This window comes from Mustela erminea, chromosome 7 (assembly GCF_009829155.1).
Source record: "Mustela erminea isolate mMusErm1 chromosome 7, mMusErm1.Pri, whole genome shotgun sequence".
Lineage (NCBI taxonomy): Eukaryota > Metazoa > Chordata > Mammalia > Carnivora > Mustelidae > Mustela > Mustela erminea.
In genome coordinates, this window is record NC_045620.1 from 44,092,738 (window position 1) to 44,112,516 (window position 19,779).

General features: G+C 45.4%; 1 protein-coding gene across 1 annotated transcript in view; it reads left to right on the plus strand.

Annotated features, from left to right (window-relative positions):
* SLC24A3 (solute carrier family 24 member 3) overlaps positions 1–19,029 on the plus strand; it is a 483,939-nt gene extending 464,910 nt beyond the window's left edge. Inside the window, exons 16-17 of the mRNA XM_032351525.1 lie at positions 13,606–13,671; positions 17,065–19,029. Of these exons, the coding sequence (XP_032207416.1) occupies positions 13,606–13,671; positions 17,065–17,214 (216 nt within the window). The 3' untranslated portion in view covers positions 17,215–19,029. The remainder of the gene's footprint in view (positions 1–13,605; positions 13,672–17,064) is intronic.
* Positions 19,030–19,779: the final 750 nt, after the last annotated feature.

Here is a 19,779-nt window from a genome sequence, read left to right on the forward strand (position 1 = left end):
ACTGCACATCTATAATCTCTTCCCCACGTCCCTGTGGATCCATTCCCTTCCTACCTTGTCTGGTAGTTGTGCACCCACATCATCTACCTGCTACTAGAATCTGAATGTAGGACCACATCCACTTCATGTTTGCCATTCACGTTGCACACTTTTCCATCTTACACATAGCAGGATATTTCACTTGTTTAAATAGAGAGTAGGGGTGCCTGCGTGGCTCAGTCATTAAGCGACTGCTTTGGGCTCAGGTCCTGATCCCAGGGTCCTAGGACTGAGCCCCACATCAGGCTTCCTGCTGAGCAGGGCAGGAAGCCTGCTTCTCCCTCTCCCACTCCCCCTGCTTGTGGTCCCTCTCTCGCTGTGTCTCTCTCTGTCGAATAAATAAATAAAATCTTAATAAAGAAAAAAAAGAAAGAGGAAAGAAAAGAAAGGAAGGAAGGAAGAAAGAAATGCATTTTATTTCCTCAAAAGTGGAGGCAAGCAACTCCTTAGACATGAGTAGATCCTGAGAGCTTTGCCATATTTCAGCTCAGGTTAAAAATATATTATATATATACATATATAATATATATAATCATATAAATATATAATTAAATATAATTAGAATATATTTTATATATTTATATATTTTTATATAATTATATAATTATACTATATTATATATTATATAGTATAATCATAATTATAAAATATATATTATATAATATATAATATATAGATATCTATAGATATATATTTTATATAAATTATATTTTATATAAATATAAATTATTATTTTATATAAATTATTTTATATAAATCATCTATAGATTATATATATTATATAAATATATAATATATATTATGTATATGCACAAGGGTTACTTTTAGATAGTATACTATCTATATTATATATATTTTTTATTTATATTATATATTTTATATATATATATAAAATATATTTTCATTCCACTACTGGATATTTACAAAGAGAGAACAAAAACATTAACTCAAGAAGATAAATGCACCCTTATGATTATTGCACATTATTTACAATAGTCAAGACATGGAACACAAGCATCCATCAATAGATAAATTGATAAGGAAGATGTAATGTGTGTGTGTGTGTACATATATACATATGCACATACACATATATATACATACACACCTAAGTATTTATAGTGCAATATTACCCTGCCACATATATAATATGTATATTATATTATATATTTTATTATATATAATGTATATATATAGTATATATAGTATTAGTATATATATGTACATATACATATATACATATATATTTTATATATGTACTATATATACTATAATGTATACTATATATTATACTATATATACTATATATAGTTTATATGTAATTATATATATTATAATTATAATATATATACTATAATGTATACTATATATACTATAAAGCTAAAGCAAGCTCTGCAGCTTTCCATAAAGAAAGAAGAACCTGACAAACCATAAAAGACGCTTAATCATAGGAAACAAATGGAGGGTTGCTGGAGGGGAGGGAAGTGGGGGGATAGAGTAACTGGGTGATAGACATTAAGGAGGGCACATGATGTAATGAACACTGGGTATGATTTAAGATGATGATGAATCATTGGACTCTACCTCTGAAACCAATAATACATTATATGTTAATTAATTGAATTTAAATTTTTTTTTAAAGGGAAGGAGACAACTCCTGACCCCCACGTTCCCATCCTAGAAGTCCCACAGATATGGTGGCAGCTAAAATCCTTGCTGCCCTAGGCCATGGTGCATTATATTTCTACAGTGGGTTTCTGACTGAAGGTTGGAGGAAACATTCTGGATCCTTCCATGAGGATTACATGTTTATTCAGTCCCTGGGTCCCCACCTGGCTTTCACCAGGACCCCTTGGCCAGCCCCCAATTCCCAGACACATTTGAGGGGCATCTCCATGTAAGCTCATGACACGACACAGAACTCACCTGGAAAAATAGTTTCAGGTTCATGAAAAGGCAAACTTAAGGGTTTATTTGCCATGAGCATCTTGCCTTCCCTCTTAACCTCCAGATTTTCCTGGGAGAGAGGCTTCATTTCTGGAAGGACACCCAGGGGCCTCCTTCCAAGTAGCATGGCAGTAATCCATGACATCTCTGCGTCTCTCACATCAGAAGCTAGAAAACTGCGCGGGTTTAATAGACTCTCCTGCCCTCCCAATGGACTTGCTGACAATTCTGAAGCAATTTTTCCATCTCTACTAGATGGAACTTCCAAGTCATAATTACTGGATAATTACCATCAAGACAGCTGTTTTGTGCATACTATTACGTTCAGCCATTTTATAGGAATAAATGCAGTTTTACAGATTTTGACATTTCTTAGTACTTGTGGTTTGCTCAGAAGCCAGTTAGCTACCTAAGTGCCTGAAACATTTCTGAAAGTCAGAATTTGGAAAATGAGCACTTCTTGTCCTGTTTTTGTGATGAATGTCTGTTCTACATGCTCTAACAGACTTAAGAAAGTCACCAAGCAGGCTTCAGGAAGCCAGGACAATACTCAGATCTCTGAGCTAGGGCTTAGAAATGCAAAATGAATCCACAAAGTAATAGAGGGAGAAAGAGACTTTTTTTTTTTTCCTAAGCCAAGAGCCCATCTAACTCCAGAATCCACAAAGGTAAAAGGAAGAGGTGATCAGAAATATTCTTTTCCCATCCTTTCTGCCCAATTCATTCTTTTTCTGACACACATTAACTGAATGCTTACTGTGTGCTAAGCTGGTAACCCCCATTGGGGAAGCGTCAGTGAGCAGGCCAGACACTGTCCTATGCCCTGGGGCTGCAGCATCTGGAAGGAGACAGTTACACAAGCAATTCCAAAACAAAGTGTGATTCGTGCCTTCCTAAGGTTGGTTGTGTGGGAGTTGCACAGTATATGGCAGGGGTTGGGGACCTCCAATGCTTGTAAGGAAGTGATGCTTATTCTGAGAATCCAAGATTATCAGGAGCCAAGCAGGTAAAGAATGTGAGAGGAATAGTTTTTAGAAGAGGAATATCCAAAACAGCTTCACACACTGAAGGACCTGACGGTGACAGCTGGGATAGGGGGAGGGTGTGAGGGGTAAGAAGTGGCAAAGTGGAGGGATGAGTGGCCAGGATGAGTTCAGAGACAGAGAGGGGCCATGTGCTAAAGGATAGGGGAGCTAGAGTCACGGCAGTGGGAAAATGAAGGAGATAAAGGAGGGAGTGGTGTGATTGCGTGTGCTTTTAGAAAGAAGATTCTGACTACTTCATAGAGAAGAGGTTGGAGCCAGATCAGACTGATGACAGCAAGACCAGTTATGAGGCATTTGTAGGAGAGAGATAATATAGTGAACTAGACTAGGATAGTTGTATAAGTTAGCTATTCTACCATAATGCTGTGTAACAAACCATATGCAAACTCAGCAGCCTGCATACATTATCATGTATTTCTCATTTATGCATCTGTGAGGTGACAGGTGTTTGGCCAATCTAGGTTTGGCTCCAAGGTTCAGATGGGGCTCTTCCTTGTGTCTCTCATCCTCTTTGTACCAGTGACTTCCTGAGACACATTCCTTGTAGGATCAATGCACAAAAGGTCGTGTCAATGATAGAAGTACCTTTCAAACCCATGTTTGTGTTAAATCCACTAATATCCCATTGGCTAAAGCAGATCACATGGCCAAGCCCAACTCCAAAAGGCAGAGAAATGCCTCTGCCCACCATGAGGCTGTGGAAAGGGGGTAGACACAGAACTCTAGTACAGGGGAGAGGAAATGAGACCAGTGACCTGCTCTTCCTCAGTTGTAGCAGTAAAGCAAGAGAACAATGAAAGACACCAGAAGAAACTGCAGAATAAAATTCAGCAGGACATAGTGGTTGCTTTAGCATCAGCCCTAAATATCTGTTAATGGGGAGGTGAGTTGGGGTAAGACAAGGGTCTGGTCATCCAAAGATTTTGTTGACTGTTGTGAAAAGTTTGGGTTATATTCTAACTGCCGTTGAGGATTCAAGCAAGGTAGAAGCATGATTCACTTTATGTTTTAAGATCATATTTGATGCTGTTTGGAAATGTATTATGAGAAGGCCAGGAAAAGGAAAAGAAGTTAGGGAGGTAACAAAAAGACCCCGGTGACATGGGCTAAGGTAGTATGAGTATAAAAAGGGAGAAAAAGAGGGGCACCTGGGTGGCTCAGTGGGTTAAAGCCTCTGCCTTCAGCTTAGGTCATGATCCCAGGGTCCTGGGATGGAGCCTTGCATCGGGTTCTCTGCTCAGCAGCGAGCCTGCTTTCTCCTCTCTCTCTCTGCCTGCCTCTCTGCCTACTTGTGATCTCTCTCTCTCTCTGTCAAATAAATAAATAAAATCTTTTTTTAAAAAAGGAAGAAAAAGATTTTCAAAAGAAATGACAAGATTTTCTGATGGCTGTTTGGAGGGGATGAGAAAAAGAAAAATTGAAGGTCACTTCTGTGTCCTTTATGGAGATGGGAAGACAGGTGGTGGGGTGGGGAACATATTTAGGAAATATCAAGGGGTCCCTTTAGGACAGATTAAGTTTGATATGTTTGAGGGTCATCCAAGTGGAGAGAGCAGATAGACAGCGAGATAAATGTGCCTGACTTTAGGGGTGAGGTCTCAGCTGCAGGCATAAACTTGGGAGTCAGTAGCTTTGAATGGTTTTCAAAGCATAAAGATCATAAAGGAAGTAAATGTAGCTAGAGAAGAGAGCCCAGAAGTATATCCTGATGTTGGGTCAAGAAAAATAAAAACATCCAGGGAAGAAGACTGAGGAGCAGTCAGCCAGAAATGGCAGTTATGGATCCAGGAGAATATTTCAAGGGTGGAGTGGCCAAGTACATCAAGGTTTTCCCTGAAGAGTTCTTCTAAGACCAACCATCAGCCAACCACCTCCTCCTCCAAGAAGGCTGCTCCCACCAAATTTACTCCCTCCAGAATCACATGGGACTGTCATCTCTGGCATGCAGAAATTGAATCTCTCTCAACGAATGCTTCCCAGCACCCAGGAGCGGGCCCATGTGGAATAAGTCCATGGGCCAGTTCTTAAGTGCCTTCCACATCATTCCTTCTCATCTTTTGTTGTAAACATTCCCACATCATTCCAACACCTGGCACTGTTCCAGCTGCTAGGACCGTTTTCTTTTGTTCTGAAAATCTCTTCCCAAACCCTCAGAGGACAGTGAGTCACTGGAGCCAGCTCTTAAAGTCTCTGGAGAAGAGACTGAATGGCTTTTTGTAACCCCGCCTTCAGCGAGGCCGTATTGGTGGTTTATACCCAGCCAGAGCGGACTGTTCCCACCATGCAAAGTAACAAAATGCCAGAATGCCACTAACAGGGCCAGTCTACGAAACTGTTCCCACAGCATCTGGATAGCGAATTTAGGGATAGTTTGCAGACATCTTACTGAATGGTTCTTCTTGATGTTGTCCTAGCAGAGTTCCTGGGAGCTACAGTGATGCTACCCAATCCCATGAACACAAGCTTTGTGTTAGATTTCAGGCACTGTGTCAGGAAAATGAGGTGATATTTGGGGGAAGGCAGTGTCTTTACAGGTCCCCTATGGATGGGCTTACCCGAGTTGCCTAGGGCCTGAAGCCTATTCATTTCACTATCCGAGTTTAGATTCCCCCAGAAACCATTCAGTCCTGAGACAAAGGTTTGAGTGATGTGGGTGTTGGGGAGGAGTGGGAAACTCCAGTGGGGGATGAGAAGGGGGATGGACAGGGAAGGCAGCCAACCAAAGTCATAGTGACCGGAGTGGAGTCCCTGAGGGTGAGACTCTAGCAAATGGTATGCACACCCATCCTAGAATGACCCCATCTGAGGGGCAGGGGAGCTGTGTGGTTATGCACTCACCCCAAGAGTCATTGATACAGCACAGTTTGGCACTTCCAGAGTTTGGAGAAAAAGCCCTTCAGGCACAGACACTGGTACTGGTTGTGGAGAGGTTGCTTGTCCCAGAAAAATCATGAGAAGGGACACTAGGACATGGATGGGGTCCCAGAAGCATCTGCCACAAGGATCTGTGGTTCTTAGAGTTTATTCAGGACAGTTTCAGAAATGATAAGCAGGAAAGGCCAAGATATAACCTTTGAGGATTCTTAGTGGGTGAAGAGAACTCTAGCATTTTCCCTGCGCCCTGCAGGGAGATTTACTGTTGGAATTCCAATTCTCAGTCTACACTGATCCCTTACCAGCTCCCTGGCCTTTTATGACGTTGTGGTTTATAAGAAATACACGTTTGATCTTCATTCCTGTTTCTAGCACAGAGCTCCTAAAACTTCTGGAATTTTCCCAATGATGAGAGCTATAAGATGTCTTCTGTTATGTTAATGAGGTGACTTTCCTATCCCACCTAAGGATGGGAGCTGGTGACCAGGAAAACCAACCATGTGATTAAAAGGTTGAAACTTCCAGTCCTACCCCAACTACCAGGGAGAGGAGAGAGGCTAGAAGTTGAATCAGTTGCCAAGAGCCAACAATTTAATCAATTCCCTATGCAGGGAAGCCTCTCTACACACCCAGAAGGATGGGGTTCAGAGAGCTTCTGGGTTAGTGAACACGTGGAGATTTGGGGAGAGTGGTTTGCTTGGAGACAACATGGAGGCTTTTCTCCCTTTCCCCATACCTCACCCCGTGTATCTCCATCATCTGGCTGCTCTTAAGTTACATCCTTTTATAACACACAGTCATCTAGTCAGTAAAATGTGTTCCTGAGTTCTATGAGCCTCTCTAACAAGCTAATCAAACCCAAGGGGCGGGGGTGGGGGGTGTCCTTGGTATCTCCAATCTGTAGCTAGTCCATCAGAAGCACAGGTGATATCTGGACTTGTGATTGGCATCTGGGGGTGGGGAAGACAATTTTGTAGGACTGAGTCCTCCCCCTGTGTGATCTGATGCTTTCACTGATAAATAGTGTCAGAATTGAGTGAAATTGTTGGGGGCGCCTGCGTGGCTCAGGTGGTTAAGCGTCTGCCTTCAGCTTAGGTCATGATCCAGGAGTCCTGTGATCGAGTCTCACATCAAGCCCCACATTGAGTCCTGCACTGAGCTCCCTGCTTGACAGAGAGTCTGCTTCTCCTTCTGCCTCTCTCCCTGCTCATGCTCTCTCTCTCAAATAAATAAGTAAATAAATTATTTTTTAAAAGAAAAAGAATTAAGTTAAATTGTAGGACACCCATCTGGGATCATAGAAATGCTTGGATGTGTGGGGAAAACCCACACCCACACACAAATGGGAATTGGTGAGCAGAGCATCAACTGTCTCATCTTTACATGGGGAAAACAAAACCTACCTCCCCCCATCTCCAGAGTCGCCACTAGAATTCCACACTCTGTGTTTGTGAGAGTCCTCTGGACGGGACAGGACACATGCATCAGCTGTCACCGAAACGCCTCTTCTCTCTAGGCGTATTCACTTTCTCACCTCATTTAATTTTTCCGGGAAGGAGATTCCTGTCCGGTGATATTTCACAACATCAAACCAAGGCTAGACACATCCATTTGGAGCCTACACCCACACGAATGTTCAAATTACCCAAATCTGAAAATGCAAAGCCACATGCAGCATGCATTCCAGGTCATAAATAAACTAGCAAAAATCCAGGGGCTCCTTAGTTTTCCTATAAGAATTCCTCTGAATGTGGGGAGCTGACCTCAAACCCTAGGGAGATTTTAAACTATAATATGGGAAAGTCAGAATCTTTGAGGCTGGGGATTTTGGATCCCTTAACTGGGTAGGATTTAGGGAACTCTTTATGAACCCTGTGCACAAATAAACTAGGTCTGAATGGGCGTCTGTGTGTGCATCAAGATGAAAAAATATATGTGCATGATGGGCTCAATTTCTGTTGACTCGGCAACCGGCCAGCCTTCTGTTTTCTCTGCAGCAACTACCATGAGGGAATTAGAGAATGAATTCACATATTTTGAAGGCAAGAAATAAGAACAGTGTTCAGTGTCAGGGCAGTTGTGCCTTGAATGCTCTTGGGTGGGCATTGCCATGGAGATTTGCTGCATTTGCACTTCGTGGACCCTGCATCTGTGTCTCAGGAAGCAGGGAAACCATTGTTTAGAACAACACTATGCACAGCTAGAGCTCCAAGTCTTTTGCAAAGGTAGTCTAGAGATGAGAAGGGTCCGTGCTATTGCTGGCTTAGCACACCGCAAGAAACTAGTTTTTGAGGGGGTTGAGTTAAATTTGCTGCCCTTAGGGAAACTTACTGGGATGATGGAAATGTTTTATAGCTTGTTGAGAGGTAGGTTACATGGGTACAAGCATTTGTCAAAACTTAGCCAATAAGAGAGATTTGACCCTTTACTATATGCAAATTGTACCTCATTTTTTTGTTTAAAAGAAACAAAACTATTTTGGTGTCCTCTCACTGTTTTGCTTAAAAAGATCAGCTTAAAGCCACCCCCATGTCGGTCTCCTCATCCAGCTCTGAAATCTTGCCCCATGCCACTCAGCCTTACTGCCTCCAACATGCACATGCACCCTATATGTGTACACACACACCCCACGTGTGTGCACACACATGCATGTACTCACGCACATGCACAAGCACACACACATGCTCAGCATCACCCACAGATGTTTATTTAAACTTAAGTACAGTATATGTAGACAAGCAGGGAGTTAGGTCCTGAGTGGAAGGAGGAAAAACTGAAGACCAAGCATCTGCCTCAGAGCAGTGGGACTGGCTGGAGAGGAGCGAAGGCTACACAACAAGGTTGGGAAGTGATCTGCATCAGAAGTGGAGCTAGGGCCAGCGAGGGCTCAGTGAACTTGGAAGAGACAAAAGGACTGAGGGAGAGATGGGCAGAATAGAGCTGAGGTTGAGTAGGGGGTACGCAACCCATCTGACCTGACTGAGGTTCCAAAAGGGAGACAGCAGTGTGCTAAGGTGAGGAAGGTGAATCTCTCCTGTTTGGAGAGGCTCCTAGTGCCCAGCTAGAGAGACAGGATGCTGGGATGTGAAAGAGCATGTTTAAGGTCCCAGCAAAAACCCCCTGGCTGTCTTCATTATCTTCATTCCTGCTTCTCCTGTGGGTGACAAGGGCCTCTATAGGTCTCTTATCGTTGTGTTTGTGAATTATAAAATCAATGCATGTTGATAGCCCCAAACTGGAAGCAAGCCAAATGTCCATAAATAGGAGCATAACTAGATGAGCTGTGATATATTTTTGCTGTTACAAAAAGAAATGAACTATTGATGTAATGAAAAATACAAAGGAAATGAAGAAATACTTTAAAAATTCTGCTGAGTAAAAGAACCCTGATGTAAAAGAACACACATTATAGGGCTCCATTTATATGAACTTTCTTGGACAGGCTAAGCCTAGAAGCAGTGATTGATCTTGCGTGAGACTGATGAGGGAACAAGAGAACTTTCTGGGGAGGATGGAAGTGCTCTCTACCATGGTTACAGTTTAGGTTTAGGTTACACAGGTATATGCATTTCTCAGAAATTCGGAAACTACTGAGCAGTATCGTTATGATTTGTGAATTCCACCATATGGAAATTGCATCTAGAAACAAACGACCTGTGAACTATAATGGTTTAAAAAAATGGTGTAATTCTTTCAACTTTTCTGAATGTTTGAAAACTTTCATAATAAAATGGTAGGTGAAAAAAGGCTACATGCATTAATAAAAAAATAAAATGGGGAAAGGGAACAGGGGATGTTGGATAGGATTGCATTGCTTCTGGAATACTATCTGGAAATGGCAGCTGGGGTTGCCCGGCTCCCAGCCTCTCTGTGAAAAGTCCACCCTGCTCCATTTCACTTCTGCAAAGGAAATGGATTCATCATCTCTTCATTGGTTGCATACAGAAGCATGTGGTCTGTGCTCAGCCTTGTGCAAGGCAGAGGATAAAGTCAGACATGGTCCCCACCCTTACTGTGTTTGTCATCTACTAAGGCTTTGAAGAGGGGACTCCTAGGTGGTGAGTTTATAAAAGAAGCAGCCAGGGGTACCAGAGAAGGGATTAGGCAGCTCATGGGTTGAGTGGAGAATAATGGACCAGACACACTGAGAACTCACTATACACTGGGTCCTTTTCAAGCTTTTTAACATGGATTAATTCAGTGAGTCCTCATAACCACCTCATGAGGTAGAAATTGTATTATCCCCACTTTACTTCTCAGAAAACTGAGACATGGGAAGTTAAGTCACTTTTCCATGATGATACAGAAAGTGGGTGACTGAACAAGGATTCAGAAGGGGTTTGGTAAACTGGATCAGGAGCCCATGCCCCAAACTAGGGATCAACAGACATTCTGGAAAGGGCAAGAGGGGAAATATTTTAAGCCTCATGGGCCTTATGGTCTCTATGGAACGTCTCGGCTCTACCACTGCAGAAGTAGACAATATGCAAACGAACGAGCTGAACTCCAATAAATTTCATCTACAAAATCAGGCAGTGGGCCAGACTCGGCCCATGGCCCATAGCTGGCCACCTCTTGCCCCAAACCATCCGTAGTCTCCAGTGATTGGGAGATGTTCAAGTTGGACCCAGAGGCAACTGAAGGAACCCTAATTCCTGACTGCCATGTCTGTGTGGAGATGAGGGTTCAGATAGCAAGAACTCAATACAGGCTTTGAGAGCCCAGGTCTGTAATGAATGAAAATACAAAAATTACCTCTAGATGCATGTGGCAATCTGTTACCAAAGGATGACTGCAGAGAAAAAGGTGAAAATGTGAAATATACTCAAAAATCCCACCAAGTCAGTTGTCTTTAGTCTTTGGAGCCAGATTTAGAATTTTAGAAGCACCACTCTTTGAGATTTTATGTCAATGGAGGAAGAATAAAGTTCCAAAGCTCTAGCTGAACCTGATTGATTTTGAAAAGATAGAAGGCTTGGCCAAAGAGAAGATACTTGCTTAGAGCCTAGCTCTCATGGCTCTTGGTTTCCAAAGGGCAGGAAATCACTTTACTCAATCCTTCTTGCTGACAAGGATTCAACCCTAGAGCTCAAAGGGTGAGCTGGGCTGTGAATGCATTGGCCCCGTGCTTAGCAGAATCCATGCATTGTTGACAGTTAAGAGCTCAAAAGGGTTTCTGAGTGTGTGCTCACATCTTCAGGGTGAGCCCAAGGCCTGCATGACAGAGACAGCCCCTGTAGGCTCTTCTTCATTCTGCATAGGAGCTGCCATCTTGCTCTGAGGAGCCCTGCCCCTGCCCTCCAACTCTGGTCAGGTACATGTGGGATTATCATAGGTTCAGTATGGACAGAATACTTTTTCAGTATTCATACTATACTCCTAGATATTAGCCTTTCTATCCCTACACAGCTGGCGAAAGGAGGAAATCTTTCTATAGGCAAATCAAAGGTTTGCAGGAAGATAAGCTACCAGCTGGACAGGGATGGATCCGATCTTTCGTGGGTTTTTTTTGTTTTTTTTTTTTTTTAAAGATTTTATTTATTATTTGACAGACAGAGACCACAAGTAGGCAGAGAGGCAGGCAGAGAGAGAGAGAGGAGGACTCAGGCTCTCTGCTGAGCAGAGATCCCAGGACCCTGGGATCATGACCTGAGCCGAAGGCAGAGGCTTAACCCACTGAGCCACCCAGGTTCCCAGATCCTTTGTTTTTTTACATGAACTTACCCAGGTTAACCCACTGCTTTAGTATCACAGAGATATGATTTGAGTCCTTTGCTCTTCCGAAGGCATTTGGTGGCTAGGAATAATTTCCAGTTGGGGTTCAGTCAATGGTTGGCTTACACGGATTGTGCCAGCAGGAGAGAGGGACTGGTGCACTCCCTCTGTGACAGAACATTGCATAAGAAGATATGGTATGCCACTGGATCCCCACACAAAATTTTTGACCATTAAGGGCATGGAGTTTCCTGTCACCAAAAGGTAAAGCAAACACACCCACCTACAGAGACACCCCTATGTTCCCATACCTACACCCCAGGGGTGAACTGGTAAAAGGGTGCCAAGAGGCACCTTGAACCTTGTCAGAAGGGCCCCAAACCACTTCTAGTAATAGTCACCACTCAGTTCTCTAATAAAATGATCAACTTGCCTTGCTTTTCCTTCCTGTAGGTACAGGTGAGCCTTTGAGTCCCAGCAGAACAGTGTATGTTGGTCGGGGCTCTGTGGTCCCCAAGCCTCTATGCAGATAATATTTTCCAAGAGAACTGGTGAAAATGAATGTCAAAGTCCTATCCCCCAAACCTGTGGAGATCAGAAGTGGATTTAGCCTCAGTACTGGCTCAAAGTCAGTGGTTCTTAAACTTTCTCATACATCAGAACCATCTGGAGGGCCCCATCCCAAAGTTTCTGATTCAGGAAGTCTGGGTGGGGACTGAGATTCTGCATTTTTTTTTTTAAGATTTTATTTGTTTATTTGTCAGAGAGAGAAAGGGAGAGAGAGCAAGCTAGCACAGGCAAACAGACTGGCAGGCAGAGGCAGAGGGAGAAGCAGGCTCCCCATCAAGCAAGGAGCCCAATGTGGGACTCGATCCCAGGATGCTGGGATCATGACCTGAGCCAAAGGCAGCCGCTTAACCAACGGAGCCACCCAGACATCCTGAGATCCTGCATTTCTCATAAACCCCCAAATGATGCTCGTCCAGGGAGGATGCTTCGAGCATGGCTACTCTCAGGCATACTTCCTATTTCAGGGTAGCCGACCTCATGACCTTTGACCTAGGTCAAGGCAGAAGGGACATCTTCTCTACACTATGAAAGAAACTTTGTAATCTTTTTTGGCCAGGTGGCCTCTAAATATTCTCTACCTGCCCTACCCAATACCGCAGCCACTAATCACATGTGGCTCTTAAAATGTAAATCTTAATTAATTGAAGATAAGATTAAAATTTTTGTTCAGCTGGACAAGCCACATGTGCCTAATGGCTGCCATATGGGACAACGCAGATACAGGACATTTTCATCATGACAGAAATTTCTGCTGGACAGTGCTATCTTATAAGAATTCCAAAAATTGTTTCTCTCTTTCTTCTCAGTGTTTGGCAGTTCACTCCACTATCCTACTCTGAAAGACAAACAAAACAAAATCCTTTTACAAATACCAGGAATGGAATGTTAACTCTTTCCTCTTCTTTGCTTGCTGACAAGAGCAAGACTCACCCATCTCTTCCATCCAGTCTGTGGGCAGTTCACAGACAATTGAATGCAAAAGAGATAACAAGTTTAGTAATACTTTTCAAAATATTGCTCCCATCCCTCAGTGTCATGAGATTTACCCTAAAAGTTGTATGTCAATAAAGTGCGTGCTTCCTGGAGGTCAGGTCCACAGCGAAGTGTTGTGGGCACCAAGAATCAGGCTGCACACCACAGAGAATTCAAGTGGCCATGGAGCACCCCAGCGGACCCTATCTCTGGAGGGTAGGATGGGGTTGGACTGAGAGGGGACAAGACAAGGACGCCCCTGGCTGTCCTAGGAAAGTGCACACCCCTGCTCCCAGCAGAGTGGCAGAGCATGGCTGTCCAAGCTCCCTTTTGTTTGTCGTCCTAAAGGAGAGATTTGGACTGATCGCCACTCAGATTCGCTTCAGCCCCTGCACTGAGCAGATGCCTTTTTAGAAGCCTAACTGCACATCCTTTCTTACAGATACGGCTGAACAGCAGAGGACTGATCTACTCCGTGGGCTTACTCCTGGCCTCCGTCTTTGTCACGGTAGGCTACAGCTCCTTCCCCTCTAGAGTTCCTGTGACTCCTTTCCCCCTACCCCCCAGCCCCGCCTTTGGGTTCTTTGGCTACAGAGTTTGTTTGGACACCAGATGGGCTTGGCCTCCGGGTTGAGGACAATTGGCCTACAGATGTCCCATCTCCTTCATGGCTGTTTTCTTTAGAAGTGGATCCTAGCAACTCACTAGAAAGCCTTCCCTCTGTATGAGAGGAGCCAGCCCTCCTCTGAGAAGCATGGCCCTGCCTCATGTCAAGCCCAAGCCATTTTTATCAAAAGCAAAGGAGAGATCCCACTTTTTCTGCAAGATTAGTCAAGAGAAGGGTAGATTCCAATTAATTATCTGTTCTAGGTTAGTAAGCATCTCCATAAATCCATGGATTTGACCAACATTCAGAGACTAAGAATACAGTGTTTTACTGAAGTGTACTTTGATGCCATTCTTCTGTCTTGGCCATTATATCTACTTGTATAATTTGATATTCCAACTCAGCTGACATGTTTTGGTGGATATCGATTTGCACCAACACATGGACTGGTCCACATGAAGTATCCATTAACATAAAAGTAGGCAGTTGAATTTTCACATTAGAAAACATTGAGATGCAGTGTGTTTCTTCCTGAAATTTTCAAGGAAACAGACATTGAATTACACTGGCATGTGAACATCCATATGCTAGAGAACAGGAACTCAGAAGATCAGGCAGGAAGCTGGAGGTCATTGACAGGATCATGCTGTGAGTCAAATGTCAAGGCTTCACTAAGGCAAACACAGCCTTACACAAAAGTGGGAATCTATGCAATTCTTTGTTCTGTAGCTTAGGAGTTTCGGTCTCATGTGACCTAGGCTTATGATACCTATCATAGCCACACATTATGCTCATTGCTTTGCATACATTTTCCCATTTGGACCTCACCACGAGCGCATCAAGTAGCCGCTCTACCAGCCTCATTATACTGATGAACATCTGAGACCACTAGAGGAATTGACACCAAATAAATGAAGGGGCAAGCCATCTGACATCAGAGCGCATGCTTACAGCTACACTTGTACAACCTGTAGGAGATGAGTCTAGCCTCCACCTGGGATATTGAAATGGGGTTGCTAGAAGATGGAAGAGAAGTAGGTTTGTCAGCAGTGGGGGAAGAGCAATTTCAAACATCTTGAGCTTTCAGTGCCTGTTCGACACCCAAAGGAGAGGTCAAAAAAGCCACTGGAAAGATGAGTCTGAGTTCAGGAGAAACATTCAAGCTGGAGGCCCCAGAACGTGGATGGTATTTAAAGACGTGCAATTAGATGCAGGCAGCAAGGGGGTGAGCAAGGACAGAAAAGAGAAGAGGCCCAACATCCGAGTCTTGGTGCCCTCCGGAGGTCAGGATGATGATAATAAAACAGCAAAAGAAACAGAGTAGCAGTTAGAGAGGTAGGAGGAAAACCAGGGGAGTCTGGCATCTGGAAGCCAATAGAGAAGGTATTTCAGGGTGGAGGGAGTGATCGGCTCTCTCAGGGAGATGAGTCCTGAGTACTGGCCGCTCAGATTAGCAATATGACATTATTGGTGCTCTTGGTGAGAGGGTGGTTTTGTGGGGCAATGAGACAGAAGGTTAAGTAGAACGAGTTAATGGAGAATGGAAGGAGAGAAATTGGACAAAGTGGTATTTACCACTCTTTCAAGTCATCCTGCTGTAAAGAAAGTAGAGAAATGTCTATCCAGAAAAAATGTAGCTGTTTTTTTAAGAGGAGAGAAGTAGCAGGATTCTTTTATCCCAGTTGGAGTAATCCAGAGGTGGCGTGGGGAGGCGGATATGAAAAAGGGGTAGTTTCTGGGGCCATGTCTTGAGTGGTAAGGGAGGTGGGCTTGTGTCCACATGTGGAGGAGTGCACCGTGGACAGAGCCGTGGGCATCGGGTCTTCACTAGCAAGAGAGAAGGTGAGCAAGTGGGTCTGGTAGTGGGAGCTCTGTGGATGGGAACATGGTCATGTGCTGAGAGTGAAGGGGGAAGAAGGGGTTAAGGGGGGTCTGAGAAGAGAGGAAAGGCTGGAAACAACCATGCAAGAAAAGGAGAGAGTGCGCACTTAGAGAAATGTGGGAGGATTGCCATTAATGGCCCGCTTGAGATTTGTGGGCTTGAATTTAAAGGGAGACCCTTCGGCATGGCCAGCTTGGGTCAGCAGCACAGAAGGAATGTGGAGTCCCTGGAAGCTGGGCTCAAACCCAAGGCTGGGGCTTCACCGACATCACCAGAGAGGTCAATGAATGGCAGTAGATGCCCAGAGATGGTTCTAGAAATTGCTGGTGGGATTTCGGCAGGGTAAGGTGGAACATGGGTGGGTCCAGGGGATGGCGTGCGGTGGAATGGTGGTGGTAGCAATGAGTTCTGGGTCCTTGCAGGTCTGTAGAGTTTCAGGAGGGAGGCTTCCAGACGGACTAAGCTGGAAAGAGGAGATGGCAGTCAGAGAGTGGGATGAAGGACAGTGAGAGGATAGAGTCGTTCCTGTTCTTACTCATCGCCGGCTCTCAGCTGCAGAAGCATCCAGCAGAACCTGTCCAGTGGCCTTTGCCTGCACCTGCACTGACAGTGGCATTGGTCACGTGTGGGTGTGGAGCCCATGACATGGGGCTAGTGCAACTGGGCAACTTAGTTTTTAATATTACTTATGTCCAGATTTGGGTGGCCACATGAGACTAGCGCAGTGCAGGTGCAGGGTTGGAGATGGGGTGGAGGACAGGTGTTGGGAAAATCCTCTCCATGGACGATGAAATTGTGGGGAAGGATGTTCGGGTGCTGTAGATGGGGAGTGGCAGTGAGTGGGACTCAGGGATCTGAGGAAAGGGGAGGGCAAGAGGTCGGGTGTGCAGTGCAGACTGTAGCCAGATGAGATGGAGTGTGACTGTTAGAAGGCTTTAGATTCCAAACTGGGTGTTTTGGGGAAAGCAGCAGTGAGGAGCAAGGGGTACAACTACCTTGCCTCCAGGCATAGGAATGAAAGAGATAGTGGCCACCACCTGCCAGGAGATGCGTCCTCAGGAAGAGCCAGGAGCTGCTTGGGGACAAGAGGCTGAAGAGAGAACAGGGGCTGTGGGCACAGAGCAGTGCTGGGTTGAAATTCAGGGTTAGTGTGGTGGCCGCAGTGCCTGTGTTGGTTGGTCCCATTGTTAGGACTTTTTAAAGTTGTTTTAAAGTTCTGACTTCCCTTCTTGATTTTGGTGTTCTGATCTTCCAAAACGTGAGCGATGAGCTCGAAGGGCGCTCACAGACAATCGGTGCCCCGCGAAGTCGGCCACTGGCGGCCCCTCTCCCACCTCCACCCCCCACTTCCGCCCCTCCCCTCCCGGCGCCGCCTCTTCCGGCGCCCTCTGACCCGGCTGTGTGTGTTGCAGGTGTTTGGCGTTCACCTGAACAAGTGGCAGCTGGACAAGAAGCTCGGGTGCGGGTGCCTTTTCCTGTACGGCGTATTCCTGTGCTTCTCCATCATGACGGAGTTCAACGTGTTCACGTTTGTGAACTTGCCCATGTGCGGCGACCACTGACCCGCCCGGCCGCCCACCGAGCCTTGGGCCTCCTTTTCTGTGCAATACAAGATCCAGCCGCACCCCGAGTCACGCGGGCCGCCCCCGTCCCCGGGGCCGGGGCCTCTGGCTCTCCCGCGCTGGTCACAGGCCTCCGCTCCTGCCTCGGTGGCCCAGGCTGTCCCCGCCCCTCCCTGCCCCCCACCCTCCTCCCTGGGTTCCTCCGGCCCACCCCTTCCCGTCTCCTCCGGTGTGAAGACTCTGACATCCGCGTGAATTTTCAAGCTCCATTTTTGAACAGTGACTGAGATTCTAGGGGAAAAACAAACAAAACAACACAAAACAAAACAAAACTGGCTGCTAACTGGCCCAAGCCAGGCAAAACTTACTACAATCCCTCCTCCTTTTTTAAGTTATTGGATGGAAGACAAACCTAATTTATGACCTGAGACTGTCAAAGGAATAGAGAGGAGAGGGTCTATCGATGCTAGGGAGTGTCTGGGATTTCGTTATGTTTCGAGGTGACGGCTAGGTGACTGGGTTTGGGGAGGTTGTTTCACTTGGGGAGGGGGGCTTCCCCCTTTTCTTCCTTTTCTTCCAGAGACGGAGAGCTTCTCTTGCCTCTTCTTTCACGGGGCTCTGGATTAGCAGAGCCGCGGGCTGTCCCTGCCGTGTGTTCTGGGATCGCATCCCAGGCGCGGTAGACTAGGCAGGGACGTAGCGCTTAGGAGACGCCCATGTGGGCGGGGCCACCGGGGACAGACGCGTGACGTTTCATAGCGGAGGTCGCCTCCCGGAAGTCCCATAGGCGTTACCCAGGGGGCACGAGGCTTTCGAGGAAGAAGACCGCTTCCCACGTAGCCATTAGGACCATGTTTTTCTCACTAGGTACCTTCTAGTCTCTCAAGCAATAGTTCTAGCCTGCCTGAGGCCTTGGACGAGGGGCCCCCGTTCCATTCCCCGACTGTGACAGGGCCAGGCAGTCAGCGCCAGAAGCTTCCCAGCCCGTTGAGTCCCTGAGAGGCGCGCTCGTCGCTTGGTGTTTGTGGGGTGACAGGGAGTGACCCAGAGGCCACCACTGCTTTTCGTGCAGGAGTTACAGACACTGGTTTCTTGGAAAATGGAGAGAAGCACACTTTGCACAGACGTCGTCAATAAAGTCCCGATTTGCCACTCGTTATTGAGTACACTGGACCCTGACGGCTGGCTCTTGGGCCAGCGTCCTTCCTCCTGGGACGCCTCCACCAAGCTGCCCCAGCTCCGCCCCTCCCATCCTGGAGGGATGGCCCGGGAAGGAGAAAACAGAGAACTGACTGACACCTTCGGAACCACAGAATGTGTTCAATGCAGACTTGCTCAAGGGCCTAAGTTATTGTGAACGTTGTTGCCAATCACTGCTCAACAGCCCTGCTAGATTTTGTATGATGCTGAATTATTATGCAGACTAATTCCACCGAGTTGATACCCACCCATGCTTGTTACACTTGTATTTATTGAAACTGTGGATTCTTGCCCGTGCTGCCCCCTGTATTTACTTTAAGCACTGATCACTTATCATTCATTCAGTATGGTTTTCCGCCCCCGTCCCTTGTACACATTCTGGTATGAATTGTAAAAATAACCTGCTACACATTGGTTGAATGTTTTCTGTCAGTGGTGCAAACCGAGGCCAGCGTTAGCCGATGGGGCACCTGCCCGAAGGAGGAACGGGAGAGGAAATCACCAATCTGGGCTCTCAGAGCTAAGACACACGTATTGATTCTGTTGCACATTTTGCACTGGTTTATGGAGATTGTTTTCTTGGACGGATCGTGTAAAATAAACTTCTCTGTTCTGTATCCTTCCTTGAGCAGCGCACTTTACTTCCTCTCCTAGGGTGTTGCCTGTTTTAACTACACTGACCAGTATGCTCGGAAGGAAGCGGCCGGGTGTTGGTGCTTCTACTCTTTCTGGGTGGGCTCACCTGGAAAGCTGGCAAGTGTCTGGTGGATTGCAAGTATGAAGTTGCAAATCGTGGGTCTTCTCTCAAGGTTGCAGGAACTTTGGATCTGTCATCCTGTAGCATCCGTGCAATGCTTCATTAGGAATTCTTTCAGCTGGACTGAGAGGAAGAAATTCCATCTCTGCTGATAATGTTCAGCAACGTTCAAGTTCTTTATCCTGTCTGATCTGACTACTTTTCAGTTGCGAAAACTCATACTTCCCTGAAGCTAACTCCTACAAAGGGAGACTAACACAATTTTGTAATAAGCCCCATTCTTATCCTGAGTGACTCCCAAGAAATAATTACCCAGATCTAAAAATAGACCAAGGTTAGTGAACAAGCCAGGTTTCCACCTGGAGCAACAGAATTCATTTATAGGAATCAGAAGAAAAACTGCCAGTAAGCCACAGCAACAACTTTTATTTAATTATGTAAAAATATATATATATATATTCCTCTTGGAGCATCTGGGTGGTTCAGTTGGTTAAGTTCCTGACTCTTGATCTCAACTCAGGTCTTGATCTCAGGGTGGTGAATTCAAGCCCCATGCTGGGCTCCACCTGGGTGTAGGGCCTATTAAAAAAAAAGATAAATAAAAAATA